Source organism: Schistocerca gregaria, chromosome 1, assembly GCF_023897955.1.
Source record: "Schistocerca gregaria isolate iqSchGreg1 chromosome 1, iqSchGreg1.2, whole genome shotgun sequence".
Lineage (NCBI taxonomy): Eukaryota > Metazoa > Arthropoda > Insecta > Orthoptera > Acrididae > Schistocerca > Schistocerca gregaria.
This window is the reverse complement of record NC_064920.1, coordinates 702,861,083-702,879,346: the sequence shown is the minus strand read 5'-3', so window position 1 is coordinate 702,879,346 and position 18,264 is coordinate 702,861,083. Positions and strand designations below refer to the sequence as shown.

General features: G+C 37.2%; 1 protein-coding gene across 4 annotated transcripts in view; it reads left to right on the top strand.

The window, feature by feature from the left end:
- The window catches only part of LOC126365643 (SWI/SNF complex subunit SMARCC2), an 81,064-nt gene that overhangs the window by 24,062 nt on the left and 38,738 nt on the right, over positions 1-18,264 (top strand). For all 4 annotated transcript variants that reach the window (XM_050008165.1, XM_050008166.1, XM_050008164.1 and 1 more), the window contains exons 4-7: positions 2,833-3,001; positions 6,598-6,797; positions 8,486-8,584; positions 16,792-16,904. In XM_050008165.1, the coding sequence (XP_049864122.1) occupies positions 2,833-3,001; positions 6,598-6,797; positions 8,486-8,584; positions 16,792-16,904 (581 nt within the window). The remainder of the gene's footprint in view (positions 1-2,832; positions 3,002-6,597; positions 6,798-8,485; positions 8,585-16,791; positions 16,905-18,264) is intronic.

The following is an 18,264-nucleotide window of genomic DNA, read 5'->3' as shown; positions in this document are numbered from 1 at the left end:
GAATTGGATGCAGAACATTACCCAGAGGAACATCCATGTTTATATCCAGAATGAGATTTTCACTCTGCAGCAGAGTGTGCGCTGATATGAAACTTCCTGGCAGATTAAAACTGTGTGCCCGACCGAGACTCGAACTCGGGACCTTTGCCTTTCGCGGCAGAAGTAAAGCTGTGAGTACCGACCGTGAGTCGTACTTCGGTAGCTCAGTTGGTAGAGCACTTGCCCGCGAAAGGCAAAGGTCCCGAGTTCGAGTCTCGGTCGGGCACACAGTTTTAATCTGCCAGGAAGTTTCATCCATGTTTATATGTTTCTTCTGACACTTGTTTTATTAAAAAAATTTCAGCAGCAGATGTGTGAAATATCTATAATACTTGCACCCAATTTTTATGATGAGACTGTAACTATCAGTTTGCTACTCTCCTTACAATTAGTGTTTCTAGCTTTTTTAGCCATATTTTATGGTCAACTATCTCAAAAGCTTTGGACAAGTCTACAAGTATGCCTGTAACAGTCATCCTTGTCAAGAGCTTCAAGTACCACTTTTGTGAACTCTGTAATGGCCATGCCTACCACTTTGGAAACTGAACTGTATTTCATTAAAAGGTTGTATTTATTCATTACTTTGTCTTTCATGATTGATTTACTTATTTTTGAGGATGCAGATATTAGTGAAAAACCTGTAGTTTTCAGTTCTCTCCACATTTTCTTTCTTAGTAATGCCACAACTCGTGCATGCTTCAGATACTGTGGAAAAATATCTGAACTAAAAGACTCATGTATTAGGCCTACATTTGTTAATGGGGCTTGTGTGCTGACTATGCATGCCTTTGGAACAGAGACTGGAACCTCGTCTATGCCTGCTGACTTCTTATTTTTTAATTTCTGTATTGTCTTTATGATTTCACGTTCCTTTGTGGGAAACAGCGTTAAGATTCCTAATGTGTAAGTCAATGTGGGTGTTACAGGAGTTCCTTGTATATTTTCTTGCAACTTCTCACTGGCCACTGTGGCCAAGCGGTTCTAGGTGCATCAGTCCAAAAATGTGGTGCTGCTACGGTCGCAGGTTCGAATCCTGCCTCGGGCATGGATATGTGTGATGTCCTTAGGTTAGTTAGGGGACTGATGACCTCAGATGTTAAGTCCCGTAGTGCTTAGAGCCATTTGAACCAGTTTGCAACTTCTCTGCAATACCAGAGAAATAGTCATGTACAGATTTTCTGTTATTTACCACCATCTGTGTTTTGTAGGTTATTATACTTTGTGTACCTTTGCCAGTTTCCTGTTTTATGACATAGAATTCTAATTTACTTTTGTTTTCTGCATTATACATTATTTTATCATTGAATGTTTTTTCCGCAAGCAGTACCCTCCCAGAATATTTTTTTTATATCTGTGACTGTAGTTGAGGAGGTATGTATTAGTGTAGTGCTTTTGTTAAGAACTGAGAAACTTAAGTGTTAGAGAGAATTTTCTTATACCTGTAGTTCTCCATCTATTTTCCTTGGCTGCTGCTGTTGAAGTGACTAATTTTGGGAGTGTCTTCTCAAAAATTAATGCAAACAGTTTGCAGATTTTAGAGAACTTAGTATTTACATTGTTTTTTTTCGTACCCCTTTCATCCCAAATTTTATTTTGCAATGACCAAGAAAAAAGTACATATCTTATATTCTGATAAGGTCCTTCTGCAGGCTTGTAGTTTTATGGCTTTTCACTAAGCATGTTTTTAGCTTTATTATGTGTCAGCAATGACCAGAAAAACCAAAGTCTCTTATTTATACTTTACAATTTTCCCTGTCAATATTTCTAAGTAGGTGGTCTAAGTCTGATTCCGAACTTTGATAACTTAGTAGCAATGTTTACCATATGTGCCAAGCCAAAAACTTTTAGAATGTTTAGAGCATTATTACTAATTTCACCCTCAACACCTGTGTTAATATTCATGTCTCCACATATGAATTTTGGGCTCTTTGCAGTACTTCAGTTAATTTGTTGAAAAGACTGTCCACGTTACCACTTGGGGAACAGTACAAGATTTTAAAATTTTGTGATTTGTTCAGCCCAAGCCTAAACTTCCCATATTCTCTTTTAGCTGAGTGATCAATCAGCCATATGTGTCCTTGAAGTATTCTACTTACTTCCCCAATAATTTATAAGAAGTTTGAAGAATTGACATAATCAGAATCCCCTACAGTACACATAAGTGCAAATTTTTGTGGAACTTTTTGTATATGTTGTAGCAGAAACTTCTAAAGTTTAACCATGTTACAGTAATTACATTTATCTCTCACTGTTTTGGTGTGAGCGCTAAAGACCTAAGTATCAAGCACCCAAAAACTCTTTTGATCATCATATTTGTGTGATTGAAAGGAAGAACAGAAATGTGTACATGATTCTACATTGCTTAGAAGTTGTCTAAATATTGTGGTCATGTGTTTAGAAAAAAATATTTGACTGAGCAGAGAATAAGCGCATCAGCCTCGACTATTAAAATAGCCTTGGGGATCCACCTGTTGTATTAAATGGACAGATTTTCCCAACTACAGATTCTTTCATTATCCTCTTTTAGTGTACCCATATGCAAGAGATGGGGTGCCAATATTGCTCACCATTCAAAGGCAGATAATAAGTATGAGGATGACACCTCCCATTTAGAAGCCATGAAACAAAATATTTTGATACTGTATAACAAATAGAGGAAAACAGAATTGGTGTGTGTGTGTGTGTGTGTGTGTGTGTGTGTGTGTGTGTGTGTGTGTGTGTGTTTTGTTCAGTCAAGAGAAACGATCAAATATTTATGTAATGTTCTTAATATTAATTTGTTTTCTATTTCAGTCTCCATCTCGTATGGACAGGAATGTTGAAATGTTCATGAATGTGGAGAAAGTGCTGATACAGAACAAATGCTTGACAATGCCAATTGTTTACGTCAGATCAGATGTCGATAAAGCTCTCCAGGGAAAAATTAAAGACATTATAAAAAGACACCAGGGATCAATCACAGGTCAGGAATCATAAAGATTTTTGTCACTCAATCATCTGTATAAAAAGAGAGCATAGTCTGCTGTAAGGATAATATGTTTGCAACCTCTAATTGCAAACTTGTTATCTTCACAGTGCAAGATAAATAGATAACAGGAAGCTGTGTTTGATATTGTATTGTAATGTATGATAGCTGTTTACAAAAATAGAGCCTGTAAAACCCACATTCATTTATGTCACGTTTTTCAGTGGAAAGGTTGTTAAAACAAGAGCACTGTGGGTGAAATATACAAAATTCATTAGCATTACAGTCAAAATTGTTCAGTTAAAGTTGTATTTATATAAATATTCCAAATTTCACTCAACTTGCATCTGTTCAGATTTAGAAAATTTTTATAGATTTCAGAACGTTGTAAAATATAATGTCTCTCTAACATCACAGGTATGGTGAACATCGCATTGCCCCCATATGTGAAACAAGGCTTGACATATGATATTGATACACAAATTATGAATCCCCTCCCAAATCCCACACAAACAATGAACCTCGCCATGTGGAGTGGTTTGTAGGCTTTAATAATATGGGTTACACAGATTGCTGTACCAAATGTGCAACTACATTCGAGGGGTAACTGTTGAGAGGCCAGACTAACATGTGGTTCCTGGTGTGGGTTGAGCAATCTTTTCAGTAGCTGTAGCAGCAAAATAGCTGAATGACTGACTGATTTTGTCTTGTAATATTAACCAACTTGTCCTAGTTATGCTGGAAATGTGAATGGCAGAAAGTGAGGGACAATTACACCCTTAATATTTCTTGCGGATATGCAGTTTTACTGTTTAGTTCAATGGTGATGGCATCCTCTCGAGCAATGTATTCCACAGGTAAAGGAGTCCATTATTTGGATCTCTTGGGGGGTGGGGGGGTGGGGGGGATGGGGGGGGGGGCTATTCAAAGGAGGTTCTCACTGGGAAAAACAAGACTGGTGACAGGACACTAAAAGATGTAAGTTGAAACCAGACATCTGAAACAGATGAATTACTTCGATTATTGGGAGAGCCAGCCATGACAAAACTGTTCCATATTGTATGCAAGAAATATGAGAGAGGTGAAATGCCCATGGGCTTCAAGAAGTATTTAATAATCTCAATGACAAAGAATACTGGTAAAAACAGTAGCGGATATTACCAAGCCATCCACTTAATAAGCCATGGCTGCAGAGTACTGATATAAATTATTTCCAGAAGAATGGAAAAATTGATAGAAATCGACTTTGGGGAAGCTGCGTGAGTTGTGGAGCAATTTATGAACACACTAGAAGAAAAGAAAACCCATGTTTATAGGATTTCTAGATTTAGATGAAGTTTTTGGCTTTATTGGCCGGAATACATGCTTCAGAATTCTGAAGGTGCCAGACATAATATCTAGGGAGTGAGCGGTTATGTGTGGCTTGTACAGAAACCAGATTGCAATGATATTGAAGTGTATGAAAGAGAAGCAATAGCTGAGAAGGGAGTGAGACAGAGCTATAATTGTTCCCCAATATTAGTCAGTCTGTATGTTCAGCAAACAGTAAAAGTAACCAATGAGGAATCTTGGGTGGAGGATAAAAGTAAAGGGGGAAGAAATAAAATCTTAGAGGTTTCCTGTAGCATTGTAATTCTGTTAGATACGGCAAAGGACGTGGAAGTTCAGTTGGATGGAACGTATAATGTTTCAAAAAGAGGTTATTAGACATCAACAAAAGTAAAACAAGAGCAGTGTCGTGCTGAGGAATTTAAATTAAGAAATGAGACAAGAGAATTATAAGAGGATGATACATAGTTCAGATAAGAATATAATAGAAACTTTTGGACTGTGGTGCTACAGAGGAAAGCTGAAGATTAAATAACTAATGAAGAGTTCCTGAATAGAACTGGAGAGGAAAGAATTTTTCAGGGCACAATTTGAGTAGGAGAAGGAATCGAATGATAGGGCACATCCTGAGACGTCAAGGATTTGTCTGCTGGATAATGTAGGGAAGAGTGGGGAGATAAAAATTATGGAGGGAGACCTAGGCTTCACTATAGGAATCACATGAGTGCATGAAGCAAGAAACTTAAGATTCATGTTTTCTAGTAAATAAATAATTAGTACTGATTTTATGTCGATTTAAGCAATTAAATTTCTGTTGTAAATTGGGACAAGAAAAAAGTATTATGTTCTGTGGACCACTTTTTGTGCCAATTGTGATATTTTTTGGCCAATTTCAGTGCTCTTTTTTGCCAGTTTAAATGTTACTTTCTTCCACTTGTGGTATTGTGAATTTTTGGTGGTATCTTCTCACAGCTTACTTTTGAAGTAGTATATGTTATTTATTTTTTGTCATTATTTTATTGTTTTCTTTGATAAGTGTATTTTGATTTTGAATGCATCAATTAATTTATTTGTATTGCTATCAACATAACATTAATTTACATTATTAATGTTAATCCTATTAAATATAACCAATTATGGAAAGGTAACTCTATAGCTATACACTTGACAATTTTTCAAAACTTCAGAATTCTCTTTAGAGATATCATGTATCACCATATCATTATATTGTGAAAGCAGATATCCAGTGTCTATATTTTGCAGTGAAGACAAACTGCCTTCATCAAAACATCTGTAGGCTGATAGAAGAAAGCCACACAGGTGCCATGTTATGATTTACATGTTTTACATATTTGGTGATTTTTGTATTTATAGTTTCATACTATGAAAATATACATTCTGATTGATGGTTTGCATCATTTTTGTTGATATACTTCACAAAACATGTCACAAAATGTGACATTAGTGACTTAAAACTGTTCATTGAAAGCAGGGTATTTTTGGTTAAAATTGTATCTAGAGCCATAATTGTTTATGCAGGAAACAGGCTGTTATTTTAAGATTACATACAACCCCCAGTTGCCTTGAGAAAAAAGTTGAAAACCACTTTCAACATTCAGTAAATATCAGTTAGCAATATTAGTAAACTGCTTTACGATGTTTTGTGCAGGGAAGATGCCAATTTTTGCAATAACTCGTTAAAAAAAATGGTTGCTTATCTTACACAGTACCACTGAAAACTACTGATTTCACATTATTTTTAGCATTATCATCTATGTGAAATTTTGTTGTTCCTAATTAAAAGCTGTACTAAGAAATTATTGCACTTCTATGCGATGTTAATACTGCAGACAATTTTCTAGTGTTTCCAGTACAGAACTCCCACTCATGTAACATGTTGCACCCCTCCTCCCTCTACCCCCTTCTCTCTCTCTCTCTCTCTCTCTCTCTCTCTCTCTCTCTCTCTCTCTCTCTCTCTCTCTCTCTCTCTCCCCCCCCCCCCTCCCCCCTTCTCCTCAACATTCTGATGCTGGTTACCTAAATGACTTCACTCATTTTGTTACCATGGTGCTCTAAAATCCTGAAGCGTATGTTGTGTATTGTGTAACTAGCCTAACCAAATATAATATTTTTAGCTGAGAAACATATTGCTTTGAAGTACATGATTGTATAGAATGAATGTTCCTTTTTCAAAATTTGTTTAGTTATAGTGTGCCTTGAAATAAAACTGCAGTGTCTTTCAAATGTCTTATGTAATGTGTCAGATAATGAAGAAGAAGCAACACATATAATCTATCCCCCATGCGATCCATTGGAAGAAGAGTATGCACGCCCTGTTATGAAACGTGACCGATCAGTATTACTTCATTGGTACTACTTTCCTGATAGCCATGATACATGGACTAATTTGGAATTGCCTGTTGATCCACCGGATTCACCAGCACCTCATGCTGGACCATGGAGGGTAAGCTTGTGTTAACCTTTCATACCACAGACAAACAGTGGAAGCAAAGATAAAAAAAGTGACAGATAGTGTAAATATCTTTTGTGACTAGTGAACCATATCAACATATTAAATTAGTTTTGTTGTAGCTGGTAATGTTAATAGCACAGAAGATACAAAATTAGTCATCCCATATGACCATATAAAACCATATCTAGCCTCAATAATGACCTTAATTCGATTAAGAAGAGAGCCTACAAATTTCCTCATGGTTTGTTATAATTAGCTGAAGCCACTCTTTGATGACTGGATCCCATACACCTACTTAATTGCTCTAATATTGGTTGCTGAGTTTCATTAGTTTTTTCAAATAGTCCCAGAGATGTTCTAAGGGATTAAGATTGTGTGATCTAGTAGTACAGTTGATGTGCATGAGGCTGTATAGGTTTTTGTCAAACATGGAATGTATTTGTGGTGCCCTGTGAATACGGTTGATGTCATCTTGAAAGATGATAGTGTCTACAGCCTACTCATCAGGAAAATGTAAAAGATAGGGCAACAGTTGGTCAGTGAGAAGACTGAAATTAGTGTCCTGGTTTGTGTTCATGGTAGCCTGAATGAGGAGGCCCAACTCATGCTACATAAAACTGCTCTAAAACTTTCCAAAATCACTTTGAATGTAAACTTCTGGGTTGTCAGTGAACTTGACATCTTTTATAATGTGCAAAGGGGCAAAAACCCTGAGCAGCCAGACCTCATTATATGCCTCCATTTAGCTAGTGTCCATTTTCTGTTATTTGGTCCATTGAAATGCAGCTTTGTGTGCCACTGTGAGTGGTGGTCTTTTGACAAGTATAACTCCAGATGTCCAATACATAATGTTCAGTTTGAAACTGGTTGGGATGGACCTGCATTCACTGAGAGCAGCAGTTCCAATTTGTTTTAAAACCAGTTGTCATTCCTTGTCTCCAACCCCTATTGGTTAGGATCTTTTCATTACCATTTTTCTTACTTATATTACATGGATGTGAATGGTACACCATTCCTTGTAGACAGATCGGATGGTCTGTGTTGATAATGAAAAAGGTGAGTGTTTTCATTCATGGTGTAGTTAATGCCACAGTAAAACACGGTAGCTCCTTTGTGCCATTCTATGATGATGTCTCCACGTCGACAACCACACCGTGCTAATTCCATACAATTAATTGGCAGATAACTTCACTGCTGTGACTTACATCAGCATCACGTGATCCACTGGTACAACTTTTACAGCATTTACAGTCTCGAAAATTCCTTTTTGGAACAGAAATGGTAACTTCTTTTCTCACGGTGGGAACGTATTTCCTATGAATAGGCAAGTTAATCGTGCATAAGCTCCTTTCTTCACATCATCTTTCTTGTCAGTGGCAGTCCTCTTTGCTCATTTCCCTATCACATCACTTCACATTCTATAACTGCTTATCATCATTTTCCTCTGCCTCAGAAGTGTAAAAGTAATTGCAGTTGTGTGCCTATCTTACTATCTGGTATAAAGATGTTCGTAGCTTTTAGTAGTTAGAGTTGTGTTGCTTGTCATATGAAATACCTTTTTCCATTGCAGTGATATAAAAATTTAGTTGAGTGAGATTCACTTCACTTGATTGATGCTATTTTTATTTGTTTATGTGTTTTGTGTTACTTTTTGTTATTGTCATTGTATATTTTTAAAGGTGGTGGCAACATGGGTGTCCGATCTTGAACAGTACAATGAATGGATGACTGAAGAAGATTATGAAGTTGATGAAAATGGCCGGAAGAAAGTACACAAGGTACAGTGTGGTTGTTGAACCAAGTACTTGGCAAAAATTTAATAAGTAAGACAGTAGGATAAGTAACTTATTCATATGGGGTAGCTGTACCATACTAACATAAAAACTGAAGACTAAATAACAATATAATGAAAGAGGATGGCTTGCTATTCACCACTTAGAGGCGGTGTTGAGCAGCAGACAGGTACATTGAAAGAAGATTCTTAGATATTATAAGCTATTGGACAGAGTCCTTCCGATGTAGAATCATACGTGCGCGCGGGCACACACACACACACACACACACACACACACACACACACACACACACACACACACACTTATAAATGCACAACTCACACGCACATAGCAACACTTCAGTACCAAGGCCTGGTCTTAACACAGCTTTAACAATCAAATTTATTATTGTTAAAACTTGAGTTAATATTTGTGATGGTACTGGTTTTGAATTCAGAAGCTTGTGGAATGAGTCATGACCTAAGGCTGTATTGCAATATGTTGAGTGTCACAGTTTATCATCTGCTCAAAAAAGAGAGAAAAGAGGGAAGTTTGCACCACTTGCATATATGTGCATGTGTGTGGACTTAGATTAAAGGAAACAGGGAATGAAAGAATAAGCCTAAAGAAACTTTATTGTGAAATAAGGACAAAGCAATAACAAAAACAAAGGCAGTCAGTTTAGAAGTGTACAGCTGTGAAAACATTTCTATTTGAAATGTGACTGATATGTTAATCAGAACTGTCCCATTATATGACAGCAGCCCTGTTGAGGTTAGCTAGTGTATGAGGATGGTTCCAAAAGTAACACACTGAAATTTTCAGCTGATCTTGAGCATACTCATGTCAGCCGATACAGAGCCCACCGCTGTAGTTGATTCCTGCCTCTTGGACGAAGAGGTTTATGAGATTGGTGCAGTTTACTGGTTCATTATTATCTTGAAAAACAAACCCATTGCTGACATTTGGCTGTAGAGCTGGACAAGAAGTTAGAGGATCTTGTCCCGATCCTGCTTAGCTCTCGAGAGTTTTCAGACACCCTTGCATAATACTGACCTCTCTCTGCAGAACTCATGGGATTGCAGGTATAGGATGCACCGACGTGCCTGGCACACACGCGAGACAGATGCTGCCTACACATTCTTCTATAACTATAATCAGTTGTCAGACAAATCCTGCACTTGTCAGTGAAGAGAACATGACACTGTTGATACTGGTTCCATTCCACCAGTTCCCTTCTACACTTTCATTGCCTAGAGGCCAAGCTGATTAGATAAAGACAGTAGCAAACTGTTTGTCTCGACACAGCTTTTTCAGTTGCCTCTAGAAAGGTAGCAGTGGTGTATCTATGTGCCATAATTTGTAGATAGTGGTCAGCTGCTGGTGGTGTTGACCATGTACGACCACACACGCGAGACAGATAATATTTATGGTCTGCTGGTAGTGCTGGAGTGTTCAAATGGTGTTGCTGTGATATGTCAATTCAAACACTTCCCACTCAAAGAACTAATCTTTCCACTGAGTGACAATGCGTTCACAGTCCAAACTTGAAATAACCCTTCTTGACCTGTTGACAGACTGAAGACGTGTAAACAAGCATTCGAGATTAAGCCATGTAAACAAGCATTTGAGATTGAAGACATGGTGCGCTCTACTGAATTGTCCTGAGAATACTTTATTTTACGGATTATAAGACGCTACAGACTATATGGTGCACCTTAATTTTTAAATGACTTTTCTTTCAAAAAAAAATATTTTTACCATTTTTATTATTAGATTGCAATGTCAGCCCGAAAAAAATGCTTAGTTTATAAAACTGAACTGACCTTTAAAATCCCGAAAATCGTCATCTTTCCTCTTCTTCTTGCTCTTCATTATCATTACACATAAGATAGTCCTCACTGTCATCGAGGGCATTTCGTATGCTGCACTACATGAAAGATTTAACAATAATGTTTTCTCTCACTCTAGACCAAGACTGTTTTATCCATTGACACACTTGTTTGATTGTAGGTTGTCTTAAAGCTCCCTTCAGTGGAAATTCATGTTGGATTTCATCCATTGTCCATTTGTTCCATTCCTCTCTCATATACACTTTAAATGATTCATTTATCAAGATGTCAAGAGATTGCAATTGTGAAATAAATTCTCCTGAAATAACAGCAAGCTCTGTATTTCCCTGTCTCTGTTTCTCTTTCATGGAGTTTTTTTGAATGACTACTAAACTGATCTAGCACAAGAAGAGATCTCTTCTTCAATAAAGCATCTTTCCTTCTCTGCCACCCTCAATTAATCCATAATTTCATACCAGCATCGTTCATCCAATCTTCGTCACGTACATGACGAACAACCACACCTGGATGGTATTTCAGAAGGTTTTGACAATGTTTTGCATTTGAAAATGATCATTGGAGTAATGTTAGTACTGTCAGCACAAGATGAAAGGGCAATGATGTAGTGCATTTTTTCATGTCCACTTGTTTCTGTAGTTAGTTTTACCACCTGTCATGGCAACAGTTCTTTTACTCGGCATGTGAAATGTCAGAGGAATTTCCTCTAAATCTGCTATTTGGTTTAGTTCCTCATTGGTTTTGTTTTGATGTTGAATGATAAAATGCCGTAAAGATAATATTTTCTCTTCATACTTGTTTGGCATTTTCTTAGTTAATTTGGTTTTGGTTCACATGGTAAGTCGATGACGCTTCATAAACCTTAAACACCAACCAACTCCACCATTAAAGTCTGTTAAGTTCCACTGTAACTCTATCTTCTGAGCATGTACATTGAAACCCCACTTTTACACTTTTCAAGGGACTTAAAAAAGGGTGTAAAATGCAGGAAAATTTGAAATGTTGGAAATAACATTTTAAGCTATGCATAGGATACCCTCTTGCATTTTCGCATTTGATGTATCATGTTTATGTAACAGGCATCGAAAGACTTGTCAGTGTCTTGTTTATTATCTAATAAAGGTTTATTATGTAAGAAAACCACTGATGTAACTGGAACTGCTAACTGGGAGGCAGGAATGTTTGGCTCAGTTACACATGTCATAATCAATATTTTTGAAAGGCTGCAGCTGTCATTCATTATTTAAATAATGAAATACTACTCTAGTTACATATTTTTTCATGCTTAGCAGGACACACTTCGAGAATTTTTTCTTGTTGTCAAGTGCAAATATGTAAATAAGTATTTTGTGTGGTGTTTCAATACATGTTAGTCTGCATCTCTTGCACTGTAGTAGTCTTTTTTTAGGTGTACTGTGCCTCCTCAGTAATATCACAAACCCCCCCCCCCCCCCCCCCCACACACACACACACACACACACACAAACAAACTAAATTCACATTGTTTGTTTGTGTAACATCACAAAGAATACATATGTAAACACTGCACTTCACAACGAGAATAAATTCTCAAAACACACCGGCATGCAAAAAATACGTAACCAGTGCTGTGTTTAAACTGAAAACATTTGAGCAACACAAAGGGAATGGCGGTGTCTACGAGCACTTCAAGTGGCCAAATACCGAAATGCACTAAATATGGTTCAACAAAGGTGTCATGATAATGACAACAGTCACGAAACTGCGTTTATGCAGTAGAGACAGTTAGGAAATGGTTGTGACATCTTTATTTGAACAAACCTAGTTACTCCCATCAGCCACCACGCCAAGTAGATCTTGGCAGCAGTGGGAAATAGAGCACGAATTGTTCCAACTTTTACACATTTACCTGTTCAAATTGGCTGAGTAGACTGCCCTGATATCAAAAAACTCAACTACATTATATTTGTAAACACTACTGGACGGCCAACATCATGCCAGCATCATTTTTTTTCTTCACAAACATTTTTTCATAATGCGTAAATCATGAGAAAATTATTAATATGTTGACGCAAAATCGGATGCAAATTAGCATTGTGGACATAGGAAATTTGATGGGAGTGATAAAAAATGTCATAAACAGTGAGAAAACATTAATTCTGGGAACGTAAAAGCAGCATTGTACTGTATTTCAATCATTTTTGTATTACTTCCAACGCCATTTTGATGTCATTTTTTTACTAGCTTGCCAATTGCGGATGGTTCTTTCTGTTGATGAAGAGCGAAAATGCCACTTAGCTGCTCTGTTTCCATGTGTTTTTTTTTCATATGCTAGTACTTTCATTTTATAGCACTAATCATTTGAATACCTTTTATTTTTTCCGTTATGACACTAGCTACTAAAAAATATTGTACTGTTACAGATAATGCAAATCACTTTCAATTCAAGTTCACTGGCACCATAAACCGCAATGACACATCGTAGTTAGACAGTATTCTGGGTTCTTGATGCCATGATGTGAGGAAGACAGTGTTAGCAGGCTTCTGAATCCCCGCAACTCATGTTCGTTGCTGACAGCTGAATCCAGTGTTGCCATATTGAGATAGGTTTTCTGTGGCATCAAATATATAGCCATTTTTAAGACTGACGGGAATTTTAAATCAAACACTAGACTTTTCATATTAATTAAAGTGACAAATTTAAAGCACATAAAACTAATTCATACCTTAAATCATTACATTATAATAAATTCATGGAACTTGTTTTTCTGAACAAAGAATGCTGACTACATAATGCACATAAAGGATCAGTGGTAAATCGAGCAAGAAATGGCCATAACTTGGATGCACAGCACTTCCTATGTGATTAACTGCCAGTGATAATTTTTTTCTTCACTTCCTTTTTTGTTTAATTACTTCAGGTTGTTTGGTAATGCCACCAGGACATATTACAAAGTCCTTGTTGTTCTTTGATCTTCCTGTGTGAGTTATCCCCTAAAAGAATCCAGCATCAATATTTTTCTTGTGCCTGGTGTTCCGTTCTTCAACTAATTTAGCAATGGGTTATTTGTCATCCATGGCTTTTCTTGGCATCTAAAGGTAAGCCCTGAAGACAGGTTTTCTTCTGGTATGGTTTCTCTGCAAGGAAATACATATGGAAGGAGCTTCCTTCCATCTACCTGTACTCCCAGCATTAATGTCATTCCTTCTTTTTATTGCCATGTCTCTTACAACATTGGTTCGTAACCTGGGGGTAATTGTACCTAGGGGTAGCATGAAATTTGCTGGGGTATAAAAACAAAAGGGTTTAATTGTGTTTGGTCACAAAATCAAATTATTTTTTGAAATTCGTTACTATTACTATTATTTCTAAGTCTGTCATACTGATTACACATTACCAGTCATTACACTCTTTTTCCTAATATGAGCAGTAATGCATGAAACAATGTGGTGCGTGTTACTGCTTATGAAATGAATGTACCTCACAGTCCACTCATCACACATGTACTTTTTACCAAGCACATATTACCGTAAAACTGAAGAGTGTATGTGTGTACGTCTGGGATCTCTGCCCAGACCTGTGGATCGATTTCAACCAAATTTGGCACAGATACAGCAGGCCTCACAAGTATCAGCTGTGTGTGGTTTATAACCTCAAAGTTCAGTAGGAGAGGAGATACTTGTTGAGCAAAATGGTGTATCAGTTGCCTTGTGCAATAGGCTAGTTGTGTGGGAACAGTATCAGTCTGTTTCAATGACCAGCTTTGCATGCCAGCCTGTACATCAGGGATAAATAAATGATTTTCAAGCCCCTGGTGTGTAGTCTTCCCTGCGTGACAGACATGTCATTCGTATTCAGTTTGCAACAATGAATGAAATAATTAGAGCACAACACAAAGTTCACCATGTAATGCCTACTGCACTGGTGTAGGACCTAATTATTATTAGTGGTAGAGGCCAGATACGAGGGTTGGAACGAGGGTGGCAACTATTTATTCACAACTGATACAAATTAGTTAAATGTTTGCACCTGTTACTGCCCTTCAAAGAAGCCACCAGCGTTGTGTAGAACCCGTTGCCAGCAATGTGGAATGCATATCAAAAGAAATGGGTGTCTGATCAATGTTGCCCTAGCAAATAATCATGCTGTTTTCTTAGGTTGACTGTATGATGTTGATACATAAATAGTTTTTTGTTGTTGTCAAATGCTATGGGAGGTTGCTGAGCCAGTGTTGCAGTGCATCCTAATGTAAGCTCCTCTCTCTCCTTATCGTTCTCATGCACCAGCCAGTTCAATAATTTCTTGAGTAATTGGTAAGTCTTCATTACTTTTCTCTTGCATGTAGTGGGGAATCTACTGCTCCAATTCATGAAACCATCCCCGCACCGGTCTCTGAAAGTTTCGTATGTAGAACTGGCATTCTTTAATTTATTCTTCATGTGATGCCACGTACAAACATTTTCTTTTGTGACAAAATTTTCGTACTGCTGCACAGTTGTGTGTGACATCTCCTTCAAAAGTCACCGTTAACTTGAAATTAGTGTTTTATTGCCTGTGTGAACCACAAACTCATTGATCCGTGTTTCTCAGCAGTCATTGCTGTAGATTGCATCCATTTTCATTTGCTTGAAATTCCAGTAATTGAAGCTGCTACAATCTGAATGATTATAATATGTTGACCTCTCTGGCACCTTTCAGCTGAATCAGTAGAAATTATACCACATTGAGTTAATACTGTTGGAAAAAGCCACATAGTGGGATGTACATAACATATGTTGACTCACTTGTGACATCCACAGAAAAATAAAACCTGTTGATAGAAAGACAAGTGTATAACTTCTCCCCTGAGAATCAGAATGTGCAGTGTTATAAACCTTTTATTACAGTTGAATATTTCTCATAGCCCCGAGTATGATATTTGGATATTGTGCTCTTCAAGAAAATGCCTTATTACAAGCATTTTTTTCCCATTTTGTGACAAATTCATTGAATAAAATGTTGTTGGTGATCTTGTTGGATTAAAAATCGAGTGCCACACGTTCACTGAAAAGATTCCAAATGATAAATGTAGCTCTTGCTTCATTCTTCTTTCATTATGACCAATTTCACAGAAAGCCTCCTTTAAAATCAAAGAAAATGGAAATACCAGACATTGTGCCATTCTGATTTCATTGATTCTTGGCTTAATGGTTACTCGGCCAGTGCTGGGCATTAAAACTAGAGAGCCTGTTTTTTAATAACAACTTGAAAGAAAATTTCTGTGAGTCATATAAGTGGACCCCATTGCACTCCACATGGCATACATGAAAATCTTTGTTTTGTGTGAATGACTCTTTCTTTGGTTAGTGAACTTCGAATTATGAATTAAATAATAAAACAACAAAAGCAATCAATTTTTGACAAAATAATATGATTGGATAGATTTAAAAAAATCTACTCACCAAGCAGCAACAGAATGCACACATAAAAGAAGGTTGTAATTAGGCAAGCTTTTGGAGCCAGTGGCTCCTCCTTCAGGCAGAAGGGTTGAAGGGGAAGGAAGAGGGGTGAAGGAAAAGGACTGGAGAGTTCTAGAAAAAGGGGTGTATTTTGGGAAAGTCGCCCAGAACCATGAGTCACGGGAGACTTGCCAGACGAGATAAGAAGGAAAGACGATCTTTCCTTCTCATCCCATTTGGTAAGTCTCCCCTGAGCTGTGGTTCAGGGTGACTACCCCTTTTCCTAAACCTCTCCGGTCCTTTTCCTTCACTCCTCTTCCTTCTTCTTCAACTCTTCTGCCTGAAGAAGGAGCTACTGGCTCCGAAAACTTGCCGGATTATAACCTTCTTTTATGTGTGTGTTCTGCCGCCGCTAGGTGAGTAGATTTTTATAATCTATCCAATTAAGTTATTTTATCAAGAATTAAATAATAATGTGGATATCTTTATGCAGTAGGGATGACTCTTTCAGCTGTATTTTGTAGGTATTATTTTATTTGTGATTGATTTTGTTGAAACGGTACACCAACCCTTCCATGACACCAGGTGATCATGTGGATACTGGGTAATCACCATTGTACATCTCAAAGCAGGCATTAAAAATCAATGTTCTCTGTGCTGAAGATGGTGTGCTCTAACATCGAAATCAGTGGCAAATAAAATAAGATGTACATATGCAGCTGAAAGTGGTGTAATAGATATTGTAACAGTTGTCACCCCATGACCGGTCAAACAGTGGATGTGTGGAGATTTAATGTGAATGTTATGATTTTTGAAATGTCATCAGAATTTAATCTGTATATGTTCGAATTGTTTAAAAGTGTTATACCATAAGCCTGGTGCAAGTTATAATGAAGCCCCCCCCCCCCCCCCCCCCCGTCCCCCCTCCTTTTTTTTTTACAGTTACGCTTATCTGTGGAAGACTTGATGAGCCAGTCTGATCCTGATAGAACAAAGAAAAAACCAAAGCGTAAGAGATCACCATCGCCTCCACCAAAACAAGTGAAAAGAAAGAGGTAAGGTTGCGGATGGTGCAGAAGTACTTATATTTGAAATATTTAAGAAGCTTAAAATTGTTTTAGTGTTGTGGCTGTTGCCAAAAAGTTGTCATTGTTAATGTAGTACATTATGCATGTAAAATATGCATATTTTGCCCCAGAATAAATAAGTTTTTTCTGTATTATTTATCATTTTTGTTGTTGTTTTGATCGTTCTAATTGTTTTTCTGATAGAGCGTGCTCATGGAATATACCAATAGAGCAACAGAGCTAATAGTTGAGAGATGTAAGCTGAGTCTCTCTCTCTCTCACATACACACACACACACACACACACACACACACACACACACACACACACACACCTTACCTTCTGCCCCTCCCCACAACCCTACTTTTATTCTAGTCTGTGAGTTTCTGGCATTTTGTTGTCAGTGCAAAGATTTTTTCTTGCTGAGATGTTTTTGTGAGAATTGCAGCTGTTTTGAAAGAAATCTTTTTTGATATTTCATTGATTTGATATTCTGCCTGATAATACATGTAGCAGTTTCAGGATGTTCTGTCTTCATCTGCACAATATGAGTGTCTCATGTGATCTTAGCTGCAGCTGTAGTGATGAAGCAATAAAGCTTCTGTGGAGGTGTAGGATTAGAGCAACCCAAAATGATGCCTTATTAAGTATCAGATAGTTTTCATGACTAGTGTTATGACTTGGTAGTCAAGCATATGGAATGCAGAATAACATAATTGCAGGCAACAGTATTTTCATTGTGGATTTTCATCCATCCATCATAACTTCTGCACAACATTGTTATTTACTACCACTTTTTATTTCATCTTTCAACAGTAGTTTTTGATGGTGGAAGCATGATCTAAAATTATTGGTAAATATGGTGGTATTAAGGAGTGATAAAGAAGAAATCCACTACTAATGGTGTGATTCTGGGTGCTTGTTATTTATTAAGTCGGGGAGACCAAACAATTGTGAGTTTTATTTAAGACAATTTTCCCTGTTGTAGGAAGTGTTTTTGTTCAGTTCTTCTCATAGCTTCTCTTTCACCTGCTTGAGAGACTCAGGTCTGAGCAGTAATATGTGCAAATCTCTGTCTTTTAAATTCCACAGATAACCTTAATTTTTTAGGAGATTTTGATCATGCAATTAGTAATACTGCAAATTTCATTAAGCAAAAGTTGTTGACTGACTTATGGAGTGCAAAAAGTTCTATAATGATAACAACATCAATGCTTTTAAATCCATCATTGATGTTCTGTGCCATTTCAATCAGTTACTTACAAATTGGGAAATATAGAGGTGACCATTACACCACAATCAGTGTTTGATAATGCTTATCTCTCCAGCATTTTGCGAACAAAACATA